This window comes from Felis catus, chromosome B3, assembly GCF_018350175.1.
Source record: "Felis catus isolate Fca126 chromosome B3, F.catus_Fca126_mat1.0, whole genome shotgun sequence".
NCBI lineage: Eukaryota > Metazoa > Chordata > Mammalia > Carnivora > Felidae > Felis > Felis catus.
In genome coordinates, this window is record NC_058373.1 from 110,670,415 (window position 1) to 110,693,435 (window position 23,021).

Sequence of the window (23,021 nt, forward strand, 5' to 3'; positions counted from 1 at the left end):
TTTGTATTTCCCTGATGATCAGTGACGTTGAGCATTTTTTCATGTGTGGGTTAGCCATCTGGATGTCTTTGGAGAAGTGTCTATTCATGTCTTTTTCCATTTCTTCACTGGATTATTTGTTTTTTGGGTGTTGAGTTTTATAAATTCTCTATAGATTTTGGATACTAACCCTTTATCTGATATATCATTTGCAAATATCTTTTCCCTTTCTGTCGGTTGCCTTTTAGTTTTGCTGATTGTTCCCTTCTCTGTGCAGAAGCTTTTTATTTTGATGAGGTCCCAGTAGTTCATTTTTGCTTTTGTTTCCCTTGCCTCTGGAGACGTGTTGAGTAAGAAGTTGCTGTGGCCAAGGTCAGAGAGGTTTTTGCCTGCTTTCTCCTCTAGGATTTTGATGGCTTCCTGTCTTACATTTAGATCTTTCATCCATTTTGAGTTTATGTTTGTGAATGGTGTAAGAAAGTGGTCCAGGTTCATTCTTCTGCATGTCGCTGTCCAGTTTTCCCAGCATCATTTGGGGAAGAGACTGTCTTTATTCCATTGGATATTCTTTCCTGCTTTGTCAAAGACTAGTTGGCCATACGTTTGTGGGTCCCTTTCTGGGTTCTCTATATTGTTCCATTGATCTGATTGTCTGTTTTTGTGATTTTTTTTTTTTAACAAATGTTTTAAATGTTTATTTTTGAGAGAGAGACAGAGACAGAGAGAGCAGGGAAGGGGCAGAGAGAGAGGGGGACAGAGGGTCTGAAGCGGGCTCTGTGCTGACAGCAGGGAGCCTGATTTGGGGTTTGAACACACAAACCTGAGCTGAAGTCAGACACGTGACCAACTGAGATACCCAGACGCCCTTGTTTCTGATGCTATTCAAAAGTCATACAAGTTCATCATCAGCTTTCCAATTTCCTTTTCAATCACTTGTAAAATTTCTTTTTCTCATCATTACTCTAATTTCTTCTGTCTGCAAATTGTCACTTCAACTTGAGAAAACTAGAATTTGTGGTTTGTATTAGTCAGCTCGGGCTGCCATAACAAATTACCATAGACTGAATGCCTTAAACATCAGAAATTTTATTTTCTCATAGTTCTGAAGCTTGGAAGTCCGAGATCAGGAAGCCAGCCTTGTCGAGTTCTGGTGAGGGCCCCCTTCTTGGCTTGCAGACAGCTGCCTTCTCACTGGGCCCTTGTTGGTGGAAAGAGAAAGCCCTGGTCTCTCCTTCTTTCCTTTTTTAAATGTTTATTTACTTTTGAGAGAGAGAGCAGGGGAGGGGCAGAGAGAGGGAGATAGGATTGGAAAAACGGAAAGGGCCCTATGCTGATTGCAGAGAGCCCAGAGAGCCCCATGTAGGGCTTGATCTCACAAGGCCTGAGCTGAAGTCAGACGCTTAACCAACTGAGTCACCAGGTGCCTCCTTTTTTTTTGACACTAATCCCATCGTGGGGATTCTACTCTCATGATGTCATCTGAACCTAATTACTAAGACCCTACCTCTAAATGCTATCACAATGGGGGTTGTTAAGGCTTCAACATATGAATTTGGGGGTGGGGCTGGGAGACATAAACCTTCAGTCCACAACAAAGTTAAAAAACACCTACTCTAAAAAAATAATTGAATTGCCAATATTTAATGTTTACTCTTTAAAAGCACATGTGCATGCAGTAAGACTAATTTTGAGATTAAAAAAACCCAAACTATAAATAATTATATCATAATTAGAGATTTTATCATATCTTTTAGTTCTGTGGATATAGAATCTACACTTAAGTTACTTTTTTTAAGATAAATTCTCTCTTTTTTTTAATGTTTAATTTTGAGAGAGAGAGAGAGAGCAGGGGAGGGGCAGAGAGAGATGGAGACACGGAATCTGAAGCAGGATCCAGGCTCTGAGCTGTCAGCACAGAGCCCAATGCGGGGCTCAAAATCACAAACTGCGAGGTCATGACCTGAGCCGAAGTCAGATGGTTGACTGAAACACCCAGGCATCCCAAGTTATTATACTTGGAATGGTACATTTTTATTACAATCTAATTTTTATACAAACTTTAGAAGAACTCATTATGTTTGAAAGATAGTGATTGCCTTAGTTTACTACGAGTTAATCACCAGGAGGTGCTGGTCTTTTTGCAACATCACCTGCTTTTCTCCTGCCTGCCAGATAGCAGTTTGGAGAAGAATCTATTTAGAGCTTACCACCCACCATTCACATAACAGATTCCATGCAGGTCAAAGAGGCAAACAAAGGATATTGAGGAAAACAGATTATAGCGTGTTTTTGCCAGTAAAAGTTGTTAATTGGCCATGGGTGTTGAGTATATCCTCCAGTGGAGTTTTTATTGTTCTTTGGCTATTTTTTTATTTTTTATTTTTTTAATGTGTATTTATTATTGAGAAACAGACAGAGCATGAGCAGGGGAGGGGCAGAGAGAGGAGGAGACAACAGAATCGGAAGCAGGCTCCAGGCTCTGAGCTCTTAGCACAGAGCCTGATGCAGGGCTTGAATTCACAAACCGGAGATCATGACCTGAGCCGAAGACGGGCTTAACTGACTGAGCCACCCAGGCACCCCTTTGGCTGTTTTTATGTAGAAGATGAGGACAGTTTTTGCCAGTTAAGAGTGATTACCTGATTTTAACATATCTTTATTTCACTTCCAATGTGAATAAGTTCATATTCTCATGAGAACATCCTCATGTATTTTCTGACTTTTTTTTGTCTAATATATGCACACTTAATACTGGACTAGGACATCTTACACTATTTGTCTCTGGAGTTAAATTAAAGACTTCAGAGGAACCAGCAATTTGGGGGCTGTTAATTTTGTGCTTTCATGTTTCTTGAGAAGTAGGAGGACATGCCTTTCTATTCTAAATACATCTGTAAAATCCTGATATCGAGTAGGCTTTGGCACGATTTTGATGAACATATTCAGTAAAAGATCTCTGTTTTCCAGGATAGATAAGAAAACCTCTATGTGGCTCCCACCATGGAATTATACGTATTCTTTGGTTATGGCCAATTTGGGCTCCACCCCCATCTGTACCCTAGGATTTCCACCTCCCTCCTTTGCAGCTGGCACCTCGTGGCTGACCAGAGAGGCTCGTGTGCAGATGAGCATAAGGAGAAAGGCGTTCATTAAAGCTCAGTCTATAAATCATCCTTAAGCCCCATTCCCTATTCCCACCCCCCCCAGTCACATGCAGTAGGGCCTCTTTCCCCTCCCCCCAAATGCAGTCCTTTTATATTTCTCTTCCTTTGTGCAGACTAACCCTTGACCCTCCTTTAAACCCAGTTTCACCCAAAGCAGCACGGGGAATGGGAACATAACATGACATAAGTGGGAATCATAACTTTTCTTCTCTTGGGACCAGAACCCTTTAGGTTTGGCCCTAGGCTTTTTTTTGTTTTTTTCCAGGAATGACTAAAAATATGATCTATTTTCTTCATTTTGGCTTAGTGCTAAGAGTCTAATGTAGCAAGAAGGAATAAGAAAGCATGCTAATAGGCCACTGAAAATCTGTGGATTTATCGCCAAGCTGGCTTTCCCCTCTTTCCTTTGGAGCCTGCCCTCGCCGGTGAAATGTGCAGCATTTTTGCTGACTAGCTTGGTAGCAACTAGTCAACTAGCTAGTTGGTAGCTCAACTAGCAAGGGCTGTTGAGCCCTTGGAATGTAGCTGGTCCATATTTAAAGGTGCCATAAATGTAAAACATACACTGTACAGAAAAGTCTAAAAATGGATGAAATACCTCATTAATCATTCTAAAATATTGATTACATATTAAAATGATAATATTTGAGGGTTTGGATACAATAAATGTATTGTTAAAATTAATTACACATGTTTCTTTTTACTGTGGCTACCAGAAATTTTAAAATTACATTTGTGGGGGCACCTGGGTGGCTCAGTCAGTTGAGTGTCTGACTCTTGATTTCGGCTCAGGTCATGATCCAGGGTCGTGGGATTGAGCCCTGTATTGGGCTTCATGTTGAGTGTGGAGCCTGCTTAAGATTCTCTTTCTCTCTCTCTCTCTCTCTCTCTCTCAGTCGGTTAAGTGTCTGGCTCAGATTATGATCTCATGGTTCATGAGTTCGAGCCCTGCATTGGGCTGTGTGCTGACGACTCAGAGCCTGGAGCTGGCTTTGGATTCTGTGCCCCCCCCCCCCACTTCCCTTCCCCTGCTCATGCTCTGTCTCTCTCTCTCTCTCTCTCTCTCTCAAAAATAAATAAACATTAAAAAAAAATTTTTTAGACCCTATTTCAATTTGAGGATTTGGAGTGTTTAAATTTGTTATTTATACTCAGTAAAATTTGAAATTTATAATCAATTTATAATTATTATGTACCTAACATAAAAATTATGAAATAAAATTGAAAAGAAAAACAACTCAAAATTCACTAAGAGATGAATTTGCAGATCAAACTAGGAGGTTCCCAAATGTGCTCATTTTCTGCCTCCATTTCCTGGACTCATTTCAGGTTTATATGCGGAGCTAAATCAGAATGGTAAGAAGAAGCCCGTTACATTTTGTACTTGATTTCCACAGTGTAGGCTACATTAGTTTGCTTTAGGCTTTAAGGGAGAAGAAGTCCCAGTTTTATGGCAACTTGAGGGGAAGGAGAAGAGGTTCATGGTACCTTCTCTTCTAACGTTTAAAAAGAGAAGAAGAAAAGAAAAGAGGAGAAAATGTGTGTTTCCTGTGCTATCTCTGTGTCACTTCAAAACCTCACTAAGATGGTGCTGGTTTGAGTTGTACAAACGCAAGTGCTGCTCTCAGTCTTCTCCCAGAAGGCAAGCTGACTTGGTATTCCAGAAACTGAGTTTGGTTGGTTTGTCTGCAGGGTGTCTGGTTTCAGCTGGCAGAGGCCGTGGAAGGGGGGAAATGCCACATGAGCACTCCTGTCAGGTGGGGGCCTCAGGTGGCACAGAAGGACGCTGAGGCTCGTCCCGAAAGCTTGTGCTGGGCTCTGTAGTTTAACGTTTTTGTTCTGTAAAATATTCTAAAGGAAAAGCTTTTTTCTCTAGCATTCTGGTTACAGGGACAGTTGTGGAGCTGTGACAGGCCCAAGTTCTAGTACAGACTCTGTCCCTAATTAAATGTCTTTGGACTTCAGTCTTCTCAGCTGTAAAGTGAGAATGATAATGCTGACTACACCATAGGGATCTTATGAGGACTAAATATGATCATTTAAATGGTTTAGCATAATGCTTGCCACATAGTCCGTACTTCGTACACGCTCACGGTGTTTATTGCCTTAGCTCCTTGTTGAAGACTTGCACGTGAGGAAACCAGTGTGTGAATGAAGATGCTGCAGGAGGGGAGGGGTCCACCCCGGTAAAAGCTGAACCACTTCTTCAGTGTTTCCCTCAAATAGAGGGCTAACGTAGGCTCGCACAGACCATGCAGTTCCTGTGAGAAGGCTGGAGGTCCTGAGGGGTTTGGGTCTTCTGCCCCAGACCACCAGAGTTCAGGATGGTTCTTGAAAGTCTGATAACAAGGGCCAATCCTTGGGGTCTCTGACTCTGAAAGCAAGAAGCAGAAGCGAAACCAGAATCAGCCTTGGAGTGCCTGGGTCTAGCGTCGGCCCCCTTGAGGGATCAAGTCATTGAAGGTGCACGGCCCTTCCCCATCAGTTCTCCAGTCCTCCGCCGGCCATGCCTGCTGTCCTCAGGCTGGGAATCAGAACTAGAATGGCCCATCTTAGGGAGGGGGCCAAGCTCAGTAAGCGTGCCCATGTCAGTACAGTATCCTTAACATTGAATTTGTGTTACAAAGACTCCTGAGCAGATGCCTGCCTTTAGGAGACAAGGCTCAGCGTGCATACTGCATCTAGAAGGAAGAGCACACTGCTGTCCCAGTCGACTAGACATTTTTGAAAATATTTTTTTTATCATTTTCTTTTTGTTTAAGATTTGATTCTTTGTCTTTTTCTCCATTTTAGATTTACCCTCTAGTTCTTTATTTCCCTACCTAGTAACACCCCATGTTACCTCCTTACCACCTTCCCGCTCTCCTTACTCCCCGACGCTCACATCACCAAAAAGAACGTTCATTTCCTGCTGTCTTGTTTATCCTGAATTTGCATTGGGTGTTGATCTGGATAACCTAAGAAGTTGAAGAAAAAGATAACTGGGATTCATCAATGCCTTTTGATAGCATTTATGCGGCTAAATAGCCTTGGGGCCACGGGTATTGATCCTTTTGAAGATAGGGGCTTGCCCAGGTCGCTGAAAGATCGAACTTCCCTCTCCACGTATAGTTGTGATTTTTTGTATTGCAGGGAGAAAAGATCAGATACACAGAAAGACTGGAAATTCTTTGAGGTGAGTCAGTTACCTTTTGGGGCTTTTCTCTTTTATATGAAACATGGAGTAGACCAAGAACCAATAGCCATGTGTCAGGCACTTATTTTTAGTGAATATCTTTTCTTCAAAGGATGCTAACAAGCTGTATGCCATCTCTTAAATTTTCCTCCTGCAAAGGTGAGTACGTGTGTAATTTGCCACCACTTTTCAGGAATGTGCAGAAATTGGGTTATCTGGGTTCGTGTCTGCTTAGCAATGTTCTATAGACAGGTGAGAGTTCCTACCACTATAGCTGTGCACTGTGATTCTTGTCTGTTTTCTGTTGTAGTCCTTTTACACTTTCTGTACATATGTAGCTTGGATTGTGTTCCGACGTCAACACTTCACAGAGATTGAGGAAGAAATAGGAAGGCTCTTTCGTACCAATATGTTCAACATTCCTCGGAGGAAGCGTGAGGAGGAAGAATCAGGAGGGGAAAAGAAACGCATGACTTTTGTACAATTCAGGTATGACATTTTGACTTTCCAAAGCTCGAGAACATTTCTAGAAAACTGGATGATGTAACCTAAATGTTACCTCTTCCCACCCAGGAGAATGATGGCGAAACGCCCAGCAATTAAAAAAGCCATTAACATGCGCTCTCCAGTCATGTCTACTCTGCTGCCATCTCTCAGAGAAAAAGCTCAGAATATCTTTGAGAAAAAGTATCATCAAGGAGTCGTCAAACTCCCGGCCCCGATGCAAGAGCACATGGAAAGTCTGGACTCTGTGCTCATGCCAAAGTAAGTGGTCCAAGGAGAGAGAAAGGAGAGCCCTGGGTTGTGTGCTAGGTTGGGCTGGGAGGGGCAGGGCTTTAGACGCCGTGCCAAGGCCAGAAAGTTGAACGAAGATGAAAGCACCACCTTCCTACCCACCCCCTCCCCTCTGTACCTGCTTCCTTTCCCAGGCAGCTCTTGGTACACCCATCTAGACTAGAAAACATTGCTAGAAAGTTATGCTGGCCTTCAGATAGTTCTCATTTGGAGGAGAGAGTAGCAGACTCCATAAGCTGAGGGTTTTCCATTAGAAGACATATCTCTGGTAAGTGTGAAGAGAACCATTACAAAATCTTACTGTGGGCTGCTTTTGGACCCCTATTTAAAATCACAGTGGTAGTTCATGGAAACAGGGAAAACTTCTATGTGTGTGTGTAATATGTGCATGTGTGTACGTATGTGTGTAGCTTACGCACAAGCACACAACCACAGCCATACACCTCATTCTTTGGCCACACTGCTTCAGCTATACCAATAATTCTTTTCACAGAGTTGGCATCTTGGGGGAGCCTCGATGTCAGTTCAACCCCCATACCCTCCTCCCCCTTGAACCAGAAGAAAACAAAAGAATGTCTGGGATACATTCTTCCCTGATAGAAAGAAATAACATGAGGATCCAGGATACACTGGACTTAGTCACGAGAACATTGTCCTCTCAAACAACATTCCCTAAATAACCTGGTACATTCCAGTTCTGTAATTAAGTCCCTGCATTTGAAGTAAACTACTTCAACTTAATCACTTTATATAGGACTAATATTTATTATTATTACGCTTTTTAAATTGTTCAAATTATTTTGTTAAAAGTTCAACAGTGGACTATTAAAAGAAATTTCAGAAAGCTCTTGAAAAGCTCATTTTCCTATATTTACTAGTTTGCTTTGTTATTTAGTTACTTCCTTGGCTTCTATGTGACTATTTAGAGTAACGTATTAGAACGTTTAACCAGTGTTCTAGTAGACTAGTGAAGAGACAGTCTGTTTAGGGGGCGCCTGGGTGGCTCAGTTGGTTGAGCATCCGACTTCAACTCATGTCGCGATCTTGCAGTTCGTGAGTTCAAGCCCAACGCTGGGCTTGCTGCTGTCAGCGCAGAGCCTGCTTCGGCTCCTCTGTCTCCCTTTCTCTCTGCCACTCCCCTGCTTGTGCTCTCTCAAAAATAAATAAAACACCTAAAAAAATAAAAGAAACATTCTGTTTGTTTGTTTCTAAGTTCATTTTTACTTTATGAGAGTATCTTTGGTACATTTGAAAATGAAATTTTATAAGCGAAATAAAATGTTTTTAAAATTAAATCTCGATGGCTATGTTATTTTTTGCGTTGAGATATAAAGTACATCTTGCTCATTTCAAACCCTTTTAACATATATGTTTCATTCATTCTTTCGTTTACTCATTTGACAACAAATATGTATTGAGCCTCTGCTCTAGGTGTGCCTGGATGGCTCAGTTGGTTAAGCGTGCAACTTCGGCTTAGGTCATGAACTCACAGTTCATGGATCCGAGCCCTGCGTTGGGCTCTGTGCTGACAGCTCAGAGCCTGGAGCCTGCTTAGGATTCTGTTTCCCTCTCTCTCCGCCCCTCCCCAGTTCTCACTCAGTCTCTCTCTGTCTCTCAAAAATAAACATTAAAAAAAAAAAAAAGCCTCTGCTCCATCCAAAGCCTTGTGGTGGGTTATGTAGGGAAAAGGGATCATCAAGACAGAGACCATATCCTCAGGTCTGGATGGTAGAGAAGATAAATAAAATACACACCTGCTCACAAGACAATTTTAAATGTATTAGAGGCCATGAAAGAGATAAAAACCAAGTGCCCTAAGAGGACCGAGCAGAAGAACAATCACTTCTAGGGGGACTGGGAGCATTCTGACTCGAATTTGGCTTTGCAGGGATTGGGTGACACGAAAGGGGGACTTCCGGTCAAGAAAGAACGTGTGCAAGGACACAGAGATGAAAAAGTGTGCCCTGTGAGGAAAGGCAAGAGCACAGTGGAGCAGAATGCAAAGGACAGCTAAATGTCCACTAGGGAGTGAGTTGGATGTTACCTGGCAGACGATTAGAAATCACTCGGGAAAGCACTCCACTATGTGGAATACAGAGCCACTGGTTCTATGTTACCATTTTAAAGTCCTGTAGGAGTTTCACCTGTTAAAACAACTGGATTGAGTTAATCTTTCTGTGGTCACAAAGTTTATCCTCAAGCTTCAAAATCCTCCTCGGGCACCTGGGTGGCTCCGTTGGTTAAGCGTCTGACTCTTCATTTCAGCTCAGGTCATGATCTCTCAGGTTCGTGAGATCGAGCCCTGCATTGGGCTCTGTGCTGACAGCATGGAGCCTGCTTGGGATTCTCTCTCTCCTTCTCTCTCTGCCCCTCCTCCACTTGCACATGTGCTCTCTCTCTCAAAATAAACATTAAAAAAAAATCCTCCTGTTAGCCTTTAGCTAAAAATGCGTTCATTTCACAGAGAAAACTGGACACCTTCCCCAGATTTAATATCAAGAGCAGAGGCACATCAACTCCAGCCTATGGCTAACGCAGGATGGCTTCAACATACCCTCTGTCTTCATGCTGTTATTCTTTACCATCCAAGTCAATTCTGGTGACGACTCCCATTAAAACTGCAAAGTTTTTATCAAAATTGCGGGCTATGAACTAACTTTTGTTGGACTTTTACGTAGAGAATTTGGTTATAATACACTCCGTCATGACAAGTTTCTATCTAGAATATGCTGACATGGTTTTATTTTTGGTTTTTATTTTTTTATATTTAAAAATGTTTAAAAATTTTTTAATATTTATTTTTGAGAGAGAGACAGACACAGAGACACAGAGTGTGAGCAGGGGAGGAGAAGAGAGAGAGGGAGACATAGAATCCAAAGCAGGCTCCAGGCTCTGAGCTGTCAGCACAGAGCCTGACACTCATGAACCGGCAGATCATGACCTGAGCTGAAGTCAGACGCTTAACCGACTGAGCCACCCAGGTGCCCCTAGTTTTTGATATTTTAAAATAAAACCTGGGAATTATGAGACTTTTATAACTATCTTTCCTAGGGTGTTAGGCTTTTCTCTACCTCCCTTCTGAACGAGGCTTTGGTGTACATCATTTATCAATTCCTTCATTTGTTTACTCATTTTTTCATTCCATAGTTGGTATATCCCCACTCTGTGCTGGGTACCATGTTTGGTGCTAGGAATTCAGTGTGGAAAAAATATAGCCAGCTCTGACTTGGAACCAACAAGTCTTGGGGAGAGACAGACGGGAAACATACTCAGATATTGAACTAATCAAGTGGGGATGAATACCGCACAAGAGAAAAAGAATGCCAAGAGTGTGTAACCAGAGACTTGCTGGTATGTGAGAAATGGGCAGGGGAAGGAGAAGTCATCCCTGAGGAAGTAAGACTCGAAGGCACACGGGATCAGAGCAGTGGGAAGCGAGGAGGGAAGTACTCCTAACTGTATTAGTTACCTATTGCTGTGAAACAAATTACCCCAAAACATAGTGGCTTGAAAGAGTAACATTTATTGTCTCACAGTTTCTGTGGATCAGGGATCTGGGTTTTTCATATATGACCTCTCATGTTGAGACATGTTCCCTCTAGACCTACTTTGCAGAGGGCTTTTTTCATGAATGGATGCTGTACTTTGTCAAATGCTTTTTCTGTATCTATTGAAATTATCATATGGTTTTTATTCTTTCTCTATTATTGATGTGCTGTATCACATCGACTGATTTTTGAGTATTGAACCACCTTTGCAACCCAGGAATAAATATCATTTGATTGTGATAAGTGAGTTTTTAAATGTATTGTTGGATTTGGTTTGCTACTATTTTGTTGAGGATTTACGCATCTATGTTCATTATAGATATTGGCCTGTAGTTTCTCTCTCTCTCTCTCTCTCTCTCTCTCTTTTGTGGTATCTTTATCTGATTTTGATATCAGGGTAATGCTGGCCTCATAAAATGAATTTGGAAGTTTTCCTTCTTTTTCTATTTTTTGGAATACTTTGATAAGAATAGGTATTAACTCTTCTTTAAATGTTTGGTAGAATTTGCCTTTGAAGCCATCTGGTCCTGGACTTTTGTTTGTTGGGAGATTGTTGAATACTGGTTCAATTTCTTTGCTGGTAGTCAGACTGTTCAAATTTTCTATTTTGTCCTGTTTCAGTTTTGGTAGGTTGTACGTTTCTAGGAATTTATCCATTTCTTCTCAGTTGTCCCAATTTGTTGGCATATAGTTTTTCACAGTATTCTCTTGTAATTGTTTGTATTTCTGTGGTGTTGGTTGTTATTTCTCCTCTCATTTGTGATTTTATTTATTTGGGATTTTTCTCTTTTTTTCTTGATAAGCCTGACCAGAAGTTTATCAATTTTAATAACCTTTTTTCAAAGAACCAGTTCCTGGTTTCATTGATCTATTTTATTGTTTGTTTGTTTGTTTGTTTTAGTTTCTATATCATTTATTTCTGCTCTAATCTTTATTATTTCCTTCCTTTGCTTGTTTTAAGTTTTGTTTGTTCTTTTTATAGCTCCTTTAAGTGTAAGGTTAGGTTGTTTATTTGAGATTTTTCTAGCTTCTTGAGATAAGCCTGTATTGCTATAAAGTCTCTATTGGAACCACTTTTGCTGTATCCCAAACGTTTTGAAACATTGTGTTTTCATTTTCATTTGTTTCCATGTACTTTTTAATTTCTTTTTTATCTCTTGGTTTACTCATTCATTGTTTAGTAGCATGCTATTTATGTCTATGTATTTGTGGTCTTTCCAGATATTTTCTTGTGGTTGACTTCTAGTTTCATAGTGTTGTAGTCAGAAAAGATGCATGGTATGACTTTGATCTTTTTTAATTTGTTGAGGCTTGTTTTGTGGCCTAATATGTGATCTGTTCTGGAGAATGTTCCATGTGCACTTGAAAAGAATGTGTACTCTGCTGTTTTAGGATGGAATGTTCTGAATATGTCTGTTAAATCCATCTGATTCAGTGTGTCATTCAAAGCCATTTTTCCAGGGCACCTGGGTGGCTCAGTTAAGCATCTGACTCCTGGTTTCAGTTCAGGTCATGATTTCTCAGTTTATGGGTTTGAGCCCCATGTCGGGCTCCACACTGACAATGCAGAGCCTACTCATGATTCTCTGTCTGTCCCTCTCTCTCTGCCTCTCCCCTGCTCTCTCTCTCTCTTTAAAAATAAATAAAACTTTGAAAAAAAAAAGAAAAAGAAAACAAAGCCATTATTTCCTTGTTGATTTTGTTTAAATGGTGTGTCCATTGATGTAAGTGGGGTGTTAAAATCCCCTACTACTGTTGTATTATCGATTAGTTTCTTTATGTTTTTTTTTTAAGTTTATTTATTTTGAGAGAGGGAGAGCACATGTGCTTTCACGAGGAGCAGAGAGAAAGGGAGAAGATTGAATCCCAAGCAGATCTCTGTTGAATAAATATTTATAATTGTTACATCTTCTTGTTGGATTGCCCCCTTATTAGATAGTGTCCTTCTTTGACTCTTGTTATAGTCTTTGTTTTAAAGTCTATTTTGTCCAATATAAGTATTGGTACTCTGGCTTTCTTTTGACATCCATTTGCATGATAAATGTTTCGCCACCCTCTCACTTTCAATCTGCAGGTGTCCTTAGGTCTAAAATTAGTCTTTTGTAGGCAGCAAATAGATGGGTCTTGTGTTTTATCCATTCTGTTGCCCTATGTTTTTTTATTGGAGCATTTAGTCCATTTACATTCAAAGTAATTATCAATAGATATGTATTTATTGCTATTTTATTACTTTCTGAAGATTGTCTCTGACCCTCTCTTGTCTTCTTTCATGGTTTGCTGGTTTTCTTTAGTGATATATTTTATTTTCTTTCTCTTTATTCTTTGCATAGTTATTAGTGGTTTTTGATTTGTGGTTACCATTAGGTTTGTTTATAACTTCCTCTGTACATAGCAGCCTATGTTATTAATTTGATGGTCATTTAAGGTTGTGCCCATTCTTTACTCCTCTCCTCCCACATTTTAGGTATATAGTGTCATATTTTATATTCTTTTATTTTGTGAGTTCCTTGAATGATTTTTTATTTTTATTTTTTTTATTTTTTATTAAAAAAATTTTTTTGTTAACGTTTTATTTATTTTTGAGACAGAGAGAGACAGAGCATGAACGGGGGAGGGGCAGAGAGAGAGGGAGACGCAGAATCGGAAGCAGGCTCCAGGCTCTGAGCCATCAGCCCAGAGCCCGATGCGGGGCTTGAACTCACAGGACCGCGAGATCGTGACCTGAGCTGAAGTTGGACGTTCAACCGACTGAGCCACCCAGGCGCCCCTTGAATGATTTTTTAAATAGAATATTCATTTTTACTGCTTTTGTGTTTCCGACCTTCAAACTGCCATTTTTGGTCTTTCCTTTCCACTCAAAAAGTCCCCTTTAGTTTTTCTTGCAGGGCTGGTTTAATGGTCATAAACTCCTTTAGTTTTTGTTTGTCTGGGAAACCATCTCTCCTTTTATTCTAAATGATAGCCTTGCTGGATAGTGTTGTTTTTTTTATTTTTATTTTTTAATGTTTGTTTATTTTTGAGAGAGAGCCAGAGCGTGAGCCAGGGAGGGGCAGAGAGAGAGGGAGACACAGAATCTGAAGCAGGCTCCAGGTTCTGAGTGGTCAGCATAGAGCCTGACCTGGGGCTTGAACCAACGAACTGTGAGATCATGACCTGAGCCGAAGTCGGATGCTTAACCAACTGAGCCACCCAAGCGTGCATGTATAGAGTATTCTTAGCTGCAGGTTTTTCCCATTCATCACTTTGAATATATCATGCCTCCTTTCTGGCTTGGAAAGTTTCTGCTGAAAAAGCTGCTGACAGCTTTATGGGGTTTCCTTTGTATATAACTGTCTTTATCTTGCTGCTTTTAATATTTTTTTTAAAGTTTACTTATTGTGAGAGAGAGACAGAAAGAGCATGAGAGTAGGGGAGGGACAGAGGGAGAGAGAGAAAATCTCAAGCAGGCTCTGTGTTGTCAGTGCAGAGCCTTACATGGAGCTCAATCCTGCAAATCATGAGATCATGACCCGAGCTAAAACCAAGAGACAGACACTTAACTGACTGAGCCACCCAGGTGCCCCAATATTTTTTCCTTATCACTATATTTTGCCATTTTAATTATAATCTGTCTTGACATGGATCTGCTTTTATTGATTTTGTTGGGAGTTCTATGTGCTTCCTGGATCTGGATATCTGTTTCCTTCCTCATATTAAGGAAGTTTTCAGGTATTACTTCTTCAAATAAATTCTCTGTCCCCTTTTCTCTGTCTTCTCCTTCTGGGACTCCTATAATACAAATGTTATTACATTTGATGGAGTCACTGGGTTTCCTAAGTCTATTCTTGTTTTGCATAATTCTTTTTTCTGTCTTTTGTTCAGCTTGATTACTTTCCATTACTGTCTTTGGCATCACTAATTCATTCCTCTGCTTCTTCTAGCCTGCTGTTCGTTCCATCAAGCATATTCTCAAATAATCAAATTTTTAAAAGGGCAAAGAATTTGAACAGGTATTATTCCAAGGAGGACATGAAATTGGCCATAAGCACATGAAAAAATGCTGAACGTTATTTGTCATTATGGAAATGCAAATCAAAACCACAATGAGATACCATTTTGTACCCACTGGGATGGCTATAAGCAAAAAGCCAGACAAAAACAAGTGTTGATGAGGATCTGGAATAATTAGAACCTTCACAACATTGCTGGTGGGGATGTAAAATGATGCAGCCACTTTGGAAAAAGGTTGTCTGTTCCTCAAAAAGTTAAGTATAGAATCACCTTATGACCTAGCAATTCTACTCTTAGACATATACCCAAGAGAATTGAAAACAGATGTTTCATAAACACATGTACACAAATGTTCATAGAAATACCATTCATAATAGATTAAAAAAACTGGAACAACCCACATGTCTAACAATTGATGAATGGGTAAACAACATGTGGTATATCCATACAATGGAATATTATGCGGCCATAAAGAATGAAGCACTAATTCATGCTACAATGTGAATAAAGCTTAAAAACATTATGCTGTATGAAAGAAGCCAGACACAAAAAGCCACATATCCTGTGATTCCAATGGTGTGAGATGTCTAGAATAGGGCAATCCATAAAGACAAGGTAGATTAGTGGTTGCCAGAGGCTGAGGGGAGGAGGGAATGGTGAGTGACTGCTAACAGGCAGGATTTGATTTAGGGCTGATAAAAATGTGCATTAGGTAGTGTTAATGGTTATACATGATGAATATACTATCCCTGAATTGTACACTTTAAAAGAGTGAATTTTATATTAAGTGACTTATATCTCAATTTAAAGAAAAGAAGGAAATTGTGAGAAACTGCCACATGATGACTAAATGTAATGTAATATAGGGGCGCCTGGGTGGCTCAGTCGGTTAAACGTCCGACTTCGGCTCAGGTCATGATCTCATGGTCTGTGAGTTCAAGCCCCGCGTTGGGCTCTGTGCTGACAGCTCAGAGCCTGGAGCCTGCTTCACATTCTGTGTCTCCCTCTCTCTGCCCCTCCCCCACTCATGCTCTGTCTCTGTCTCTCTCTCTCAAAAATTAATAAACATTAAGAAAAATTTAAATGTAATGTAATATCTTGGAAAGAATCCTGAAATAGAAAAAGGACATTAGGAAGAGATTAAGGAAATCTTAATAAGGTGTGGATTGTAGTTAATAGTAATGTATCAGTATTGGTTCATTAATTGTGGCAAATATACCATACTAATGTAAGATGTTAATAATAGGGGAAACCGGGTATAAGGTATACAGGAATTCTCTATGTTATCTTTGCAATTTTTCTTTAAATTTAAAATTGTCCTAAAATAAAAATTTGATTTAAAAAATGTTCAGCAGATACCTCTGTAGGATTCTGATACGTGGGCACAGAGATGAACAACATGCTGTCCTCTATGCAAGTTGCTCTCTGGGCATCAGGGGAAAGATAAGACAAATACAGGTTCAAAAAGGAGACTGGATGTCAAAAATCAAGAAAAACAGTGCACTAGAGCTTAAGGGAGAGAGCCCATCAGGTGGAGGCAGTGAGAGGTGGGCACAGAGATGGGTCTTGAAGACGTAAGGGGTCTGGATAGGCAGACAGGGGTGGAGCGTACCAGGGAATGCTTCCAGGGGTTCTCACGGCGCTCACACCTGGAAACTGCGGGGCCATGAGGCCTCGTGTCGTTGAGCTGGACCACGGGGTTGGTTCAGGAATAGTGAGGACTTCTCCGTTACACAGGAAGATGAGGTCTTGTTGCTTAGCCTTCTGCTGGTGACTGCAGAATTCTTTTCTTTTGGTCTTTGTTTTAAAGCTGCCTGCTCCAGGGATCTAGAGCATCTGAAACATCACTATTGCAGGATTCAGCCTGCCCAACCCTATCATCCTATTTTGGACTTCGTTTATGGCATTCTGATCGCCCAGCTGATTTTTATGCAAAGTAAGAAAAATAAACTTGACTCCTCCGGGGCCATTTTCATTCACCCCTCCTGCCTCTGAACAAGTTTCAGGTTGCAGAAAGCAAGCAGTTTCAGGGAACCGAGAGCACAGGGTGAACTCTCCCCTGTTGTATTTGCAGATCGTCTCCAGAGCGGTCTGTGTCTTGCAGCGGGCTCATGTTGTTCTTTGTCTCTGAGTTTGGGCACATGCTGGTGGCCTTCTCTCTGGGGGTGACACCTGAGGCAGTCCAGGTGAGCTGTGCCAAGGGCCTCAGTGTCCAAGACCTCTTCCTTTGCACCCTGGCCTTCCTCCTCCTCCTTGTACAGAAGGATTTGTTCTCATTTCCTTTACTTCTCCTGCCTCTAACCCAGCTGCCTAAGCCGAGCAAAGAGAGAATGCCCTGCGCCGAGGGCCTCAGCCCTCACCCTGAGAAGTCAGGCCACACTGAAACCTGGCACAAGAGTGGCCACCCGAGCCTAGGACCTTGAGGGGGCTCACCTCTCCTGCCTTCACTGGCCAGCGTCAGAACACTGGAGCTATTTAAAATCAAAATTTTAGCTATTTTAAATCAAAATCTATTTGTGGATGCCCCATATCAGTCCATACTTCTTAGAATTGCTTTGTAATGACATCAGCCCTCCTCCCCCTAATGTACACAAGTAAACCTCGTTTGGTGTAAAACAAAAACCCTTAGAAAACACAAAGAAACACAAAACCTTAGAAAAGCACAGAGAGGAGGAAAAAAAAAAACCTTATCGCCAATGTTTTGTGAATCCGCTTCCAGTCATCCGTGTGCACATACGCACAGACGAAAACCGGGTCGTGCCGTGTGCCGTTGTCCGCACCCCGCCTTCTTCCCATGGTAATGCATGGTGCACATTCTCCTACAGCAGCCAATACTCAGCTGAAATATTTTTTTTAAATGTTTATTTCAAGACAGCATGAGCAGGGTAGGGGCAGAGAGAGGGAGAGAAAGAATCCCAAGAAGGCTGTGTGCTCAGTGGAGAGCCTGATGCAGAGTTCAATCCCATGACCATGAGATCATGACCTGAGCTGAAATCAAGAGTTGGACGCTTGACTGACTGAGCCAGGCAGGTGCCCCTAAAATATGATTTTCATTGCCCTGTAGTAGTCTGTGGTATGAATCTGTCATTGTATCCTTGCCCAATCCCTTATGTTATTTTATACGTACTTTATCACTCAAACTGATGGTGGTTTTCTCAGGATAAAGCCCAGCAATGATATTGCTGCATCAAAGAGCACACTCATCCTCCAGACCTTATTATTACCCAATCTCCTCCGGGAAGCTGGTCCCAAAGCACACGACCTCCATCTCTGTGTGAGAATCCTCACTGGGGCATTATCACTTCTTTGAATCATTGCGAATTCTGTGGCAGTGAAAGATAGATTTGTATGTTCATTCTAGTTTGTACTTCCAAATAAGAGTAGGGGTGAATACCTCTTCACATCGCATCTCCTTTCCTGATTTATCACAGGAATCATAATATAAGAAATGCCTGTTTCTTGGAGTAAATGCATTTCCCAGCCCAAGGTACTATATTAAGGTATTATAGATAATAAAAGTAACAGCGCCTTGTTATAAATTCTGGGTGAAGGCCAATGGTCTCTCGGTGTTTCTTCTTAATTGATAAAATTCAGTCGTCCGTCTTTTAGCTCAGAATCTTAAAATGCTTTCCAGATCCCAGGTAAACTTGTTAAAACACTTTTTAGGTACTTGTTTGTAGGAGTTCTAATCTGCCTCAGCAACTCCTGACCCTCCAGCCTCACCTCCAGTCTGAGAGTGATGAGAGCAAACCAGTCTGAACTCAGGTACCTGGTTATTTACCTAACTTATACACTTTGCTTATTTTTTTATTATTGGACTCTATTTTGATCTTTGTATTATTGATTTGTCATTCTTTGAAGAAATTGCAAATGGCCCTATGAAGAAACCAGGTTACAGAAAAGCTGAATATAGTGAGATCCCATGTGTCTAAAACACACATATATTTATAGAAAGTCTGGAAGGAAATAACTAAATTATTAACAATTCTGCCTGAGAAGTAGGATTGTGAGTGATTTTTCTTTTCTTTTTCTTTTTTTTTTTAAGTTTATTTATTTATTTTGAGAGAGACAGAGTGCCAGTGAGGGAGGAGAAGAGAGAGAGGGAGGCAGAGAAGCCCAGGCAGGGCTCCACACTGTCAGCATGGAGCCCGATGCAGGGCCTGAACCCGTGAAACCATCGAGATCATGACTTGAGCTGAAACCAAAAGTCGGACACTTAACTGACGGAGCCACCCAGGCACCCCATGAATGATTTTTCTTTAAACATTTTTGCTTACGTGTACTTTCTATTTTTTTACAATAGATTAAAAAATAGCGTCCCCAATTTCTTGCATAGTGGTGACATCTAACAGCCACCCCCATCGGGCAGCACACAGAGACATCAAAAGGCGTCAAAAGATGAGCAAACAATGTGAGTAGGTAATTAGCCACAGAAGGAGAAGCACAAATGGCCAATATGAAGAGGTATTTCTTCTCACTACTCGTTGGATGTCTAGTTAGAACATATGATTCCATTTTCACCTATAGAATTAGCAAAGATTTCAAGAAATGACAATGTCTAATGTTGGCAGGAGGCTGGAGAAGTAGGCATTCTCACACACTGACGGGGAATATACTCTGGAAATCAATTTGGCAGGAGCATATTACTTTTTGAACATGTCTGTGTACTTGTATATGCATTTAGGGCTGATTCAAATGTCAGGTTCCTTCATGTCAATCTGTGGTGATTTGAGACTTAATGAGGGATGGAGCTATATCATTTCATCCAGCCCTGTGACCAGAGAGATACTTCAGAAGTGCTTTGGAGGGTGATTATGATATTGATAAATAGTTTAGCACCCTGAATGTACAAGCAGTCGTCAGTCATTGACGGAAAGCCTACTCAGCAGTCAGTGCCTTGCTAGATCTATGAGGGATTCAAGAAGAATAAGGTGGGGTTCCTGTTCTCACAGCTGAACTCCAGAGTCAGGACAAAGCTCAGTCCAAAATGGGGAAGTGTGCAGGTAAGCTCGATTGTGAAGTAGAAACTTAAGGGCTCAGCAATCCGCCAGCTCATAATCATCCTTGCAGAAATAGCGAGGACCCTGGGGAGGAGGAGCTCCTGTTTCATTTTCCCTGCTCACTCCATCTTCCTCCCGCACTGATGCTTTGGTGAACACATAGTTGATGAGGGAAAGTTTCTGTGTCGAAATATTCCAGGTGATAAATGTAGAAGGAACGATAGCATTAGAATCTTACGATCTTGCAAAACGTCCGTGGAATAGTGGGTTTAGGCACTGATTGCCGGTGGTGGTTAACATTGTGAGGGACATCTAGTCATCAAGTGCCGCCAATGGGAATATGAAACACTACCTATGAAACGTTCTTGCATGGGTGCCTGGGTGGCTCAGTTGGTTAAGCGTCCCACTTCAGCTCAGGTCATGATCTCATGGTTCATGTGTTCCAGCCCGGTATCAGGCTCTGCACTGACAGCACAGAGCCTGGAGCCTGCTTCGGATTCTGTGTCTCCCTCTCTCTCTCTCTCTGCCCCACCCCTGATTGTGCTCTCTCTCTCAAAAATAAATGTAAAAAAAGAAAGAAAGAAAGAAAGAAAGAAAGAAAGAAAGAAAGAAAGAAAGATTCCTGCCAAACCGCTCTCCCCAACCCCCCCCCCAAAAAACAAAACCCAAATCAGATTGAGCCTCTAAATCTAACATTTGATTTATGGGAAATTCAGGGGAGGAGCAACATGTTAAATAATACTAGAGGAATTCAATCAGAAAAATCCAAAATGGGGTAACTCTATGGAAAAATGTACCTTATTTTTCAACAAGTAACAAGGAGGAAGAAAGGAGGGAAGAGGAAACTTTAGGTTAAAACTTTAGGCATATCACTCAAATGCAGTATGTGGACCTTGCTTGGATCCTGATTTAAACAAACCAATTATTAAATATATATAAAAAATTATTAAATTAAATTAATTATAAATATAATTAATTAATTATAAATTAATATTTATAAATTATAAATTTATTTTAAATTTATTTTAAATTTATAAAAAATAAAATAAATTATAAATTATATTAAATTAAATATATATTAAATTATTTAATTAAATTAAATATATTAAATTAAATTATTAAATATATATATATATAAAATCATGGCAATTTACTACTAAGGGGGCTATCTGATATTAAGGAATTATTGGTGAATCTGTCAGACATAACAATGTTGCTGTGGTTTTGTAAGCCCTCCACCACCCCGCTTTTTAGAGACATAAACTTAAATATTTACAGATGGAAAAAAGAAGAAAGGCTGGCGATGGAAAGGGAGATGAGAATAAATGAGTAGGTATTAATTCTCCTGAACTACCGGATGTGATTGCAGGTTGACTGGGGAGTGTGACACCCTCTTCCCCGATCCTTTCCCTCTGCCACAAGCCCCGACTAAAGCATGCCTGAGACTGTCAACTGAACAAAATGTGCCCTCGAGAAAAAGAACACACTAGCAAAATGCAGTACTTCCATCACGTGCAGAAACCTGGAATCCGCTTCAGACCGTGCCCGCAGCGGCCGTCAGGCCTCCCGCGGATCCGGCTGATAGCACACTTCCTGCTTCAGGGACTGTGTTCTTTTGTGTGGCTTCTCTGAGCCCACCGCCTGGATAAATCTGCTGCTTTCTACCCAGACACTGTTGCTTCACTTGGAAATAATTATCTCCTTCTCCACATGCACCCTGTTCCCTTCACCCACATCCCTTATCATGCCATGATAATCACACACTGAAGCAGATGTAAAAGGCACAAATGGAGCATTTGCTTGACGACTCGAGAGCCTTGTGTCATTGCACACAAAGAAGAAAGTGAGGAGGAGCCCTATCTGCCATCGCAGGACTCACACTGGAACATGTACCCATTAAAGAACAATTGAGTGGATTTTTTAGAGCTAGAATTTTTTTCCCCCATTAGTTCTCGCAGCAAACCAGGAAGAGTGGTAGTTATAGTTGCTGGCTTTTCAAGCCAGGACCCTAAGATACAGAGCTGTTGTTACCAGTCTAGAATTATGTTTGTCTTGTGAAATCGTTTGTGAATCCACAAATAATTACTGCGCACCTGCTGGGCCAGGTTCTGAGAATATTACTCCCATTACGAGGCAGACATGGTCTGTGCTTCTCCACATGCTGGAGCTTCTCTGGGCAGAGGGTGGAACGAGAGGGAGTCAGCAGGGACTGACTAGATGGTTTGAGCTTTGTAGGTTGTAGGGATTTTGTCTGATTGGATGGGAATCCGGTGGAGGGTTGTAGGCAAAGGAGTGACACGATCCAATTTATGTTTGAAAAGATTATTCTGGCTCCTGTGTGGAAGACGGGCTGAGGTTAGGGTTGGAGGGATGGAGAATAGAGGCTGGAGGTCAATTAGAGATTACAGAGGTGGCCCAGGAGAGGGAAGGTGGTAAGCTGGACCAGGGATGGATTCCGGATAAGGTAGAGTTGGCAGGATTTGCTGATGGATTGGCTGTTGGGGAAGGGAAGAAAGAGAGCAAGGAAGTCTCTAAAGTTTTTGGCCTGAGCAATTGGGTGTTTGGTATTTCCATAGGGCAGAATGGATGAAAAACAGGTTGAGGGAGAAATCTTCACTTCTATTTTTGGACTGTTAACTTTGAGACGTCAATCAGTCATCCCTGTGGAGTTGAGTTGGCATTTGGATAGAGAGATCTGGAGTTCTGGGGAGAGACCTGAGGTGGAAATACAGATTTGGGAGTCAATGGCTCTCAGATTGGTTAAGATTACCTAAGGAGAGTGAAGATAGAGAAGACAAAGGACACTCTACATGTAAGGGGGCAGAGGAGGAGCAAACAAAACGCAGCAAATCCCTTACGTGCTCCAGCAGCTCACCCCGCCTTCAGAATGTGCCACAAGCTAGTGAGGTACGAAGAAACACATGACGGAGAGAAGTCATAGTAGACAAGAGAAAAGAGCCTGCCATGAAGTAGGGGTGGCAGCTGGGCAGAAATGCTGCAGGACGAACTGGTACGATAATAACAGAGGTGACTGCCAGGGTTGGGAACATAGAAGTCAACTGTGTGGGCTCCAAGTGTGGTGCCCCCTTGATGAGGGAGCCCTCTGCCAGAGTTCTTGTAGCAACAGAAAAAGGAAACCATGATTGGTCAAACTCTGGCAGAGTTTGTCGTGAAGGGAAAGGAAGAAATGGCGCAGGAGCTAGGGGAAGATGTGCTGTCAAGGAGGTGAAGCTTTAGTGTTGGGTTGTTTGGATCTTTGGCTTTTAGAGATCCGAGGTAATAGAACGAGTCTGTGCTGACACAGGGCAAACTGATGATTCAGGAGAGAGAGAAGGGATACTTGTAGGAGGTGAGAACCGAAGGTTGGGAA

The 23,021-nt window shown here is 41.4% G+C and overlaps 1 protein-coding gene across 6 annotated transcripts in view; it reads left to right on the forward strand.

The window, feature by feature from the left end:
- Positions 1–21,567, forward strand: part of PPP1R36 (protein phosphatase 1 regulatory subunit 36) — a 44,098-nt gene extending 22,531 nt beyond the window's left edge. For 3 of the 6 annotated variants that reach the window (XM_019833133.3, XM_019833137.3, XM_019833132.3), the window contains 5 exons: positions 6,276–6,318; positions 6,629–6,807; positions 6,892–7,083; positions 16,462–16,587; positions 21,021–21,567. In XM_019833133.3, coding sequence (XP_019688692.2) covers positions 6,276–6,318; positions 6,629–6,807; positions 6,892–7,083; positions 16,462–16,587; positions 21,021–21,141 — 661 coding nt within the window. In that variant the 3' untranslated portion in view covers positions 21,142–21,567. Of the gene's footprint in view, positions 1–6,275; positions 6,319–6,628; positions 6,808–6,891; positions 7,084–7,247; positions 7,963–16,461; positions 16,631–21,020 lie in introns of those variants that run through there. The other 3 variants (XM_019833136.3, XM_023255768.2, XM_011283263.4) reach the window with 3 other exon arrangements.
- The last annotated feature ends 1,454 nt before the right edge of the window (positions 21,568–23,021 follow it).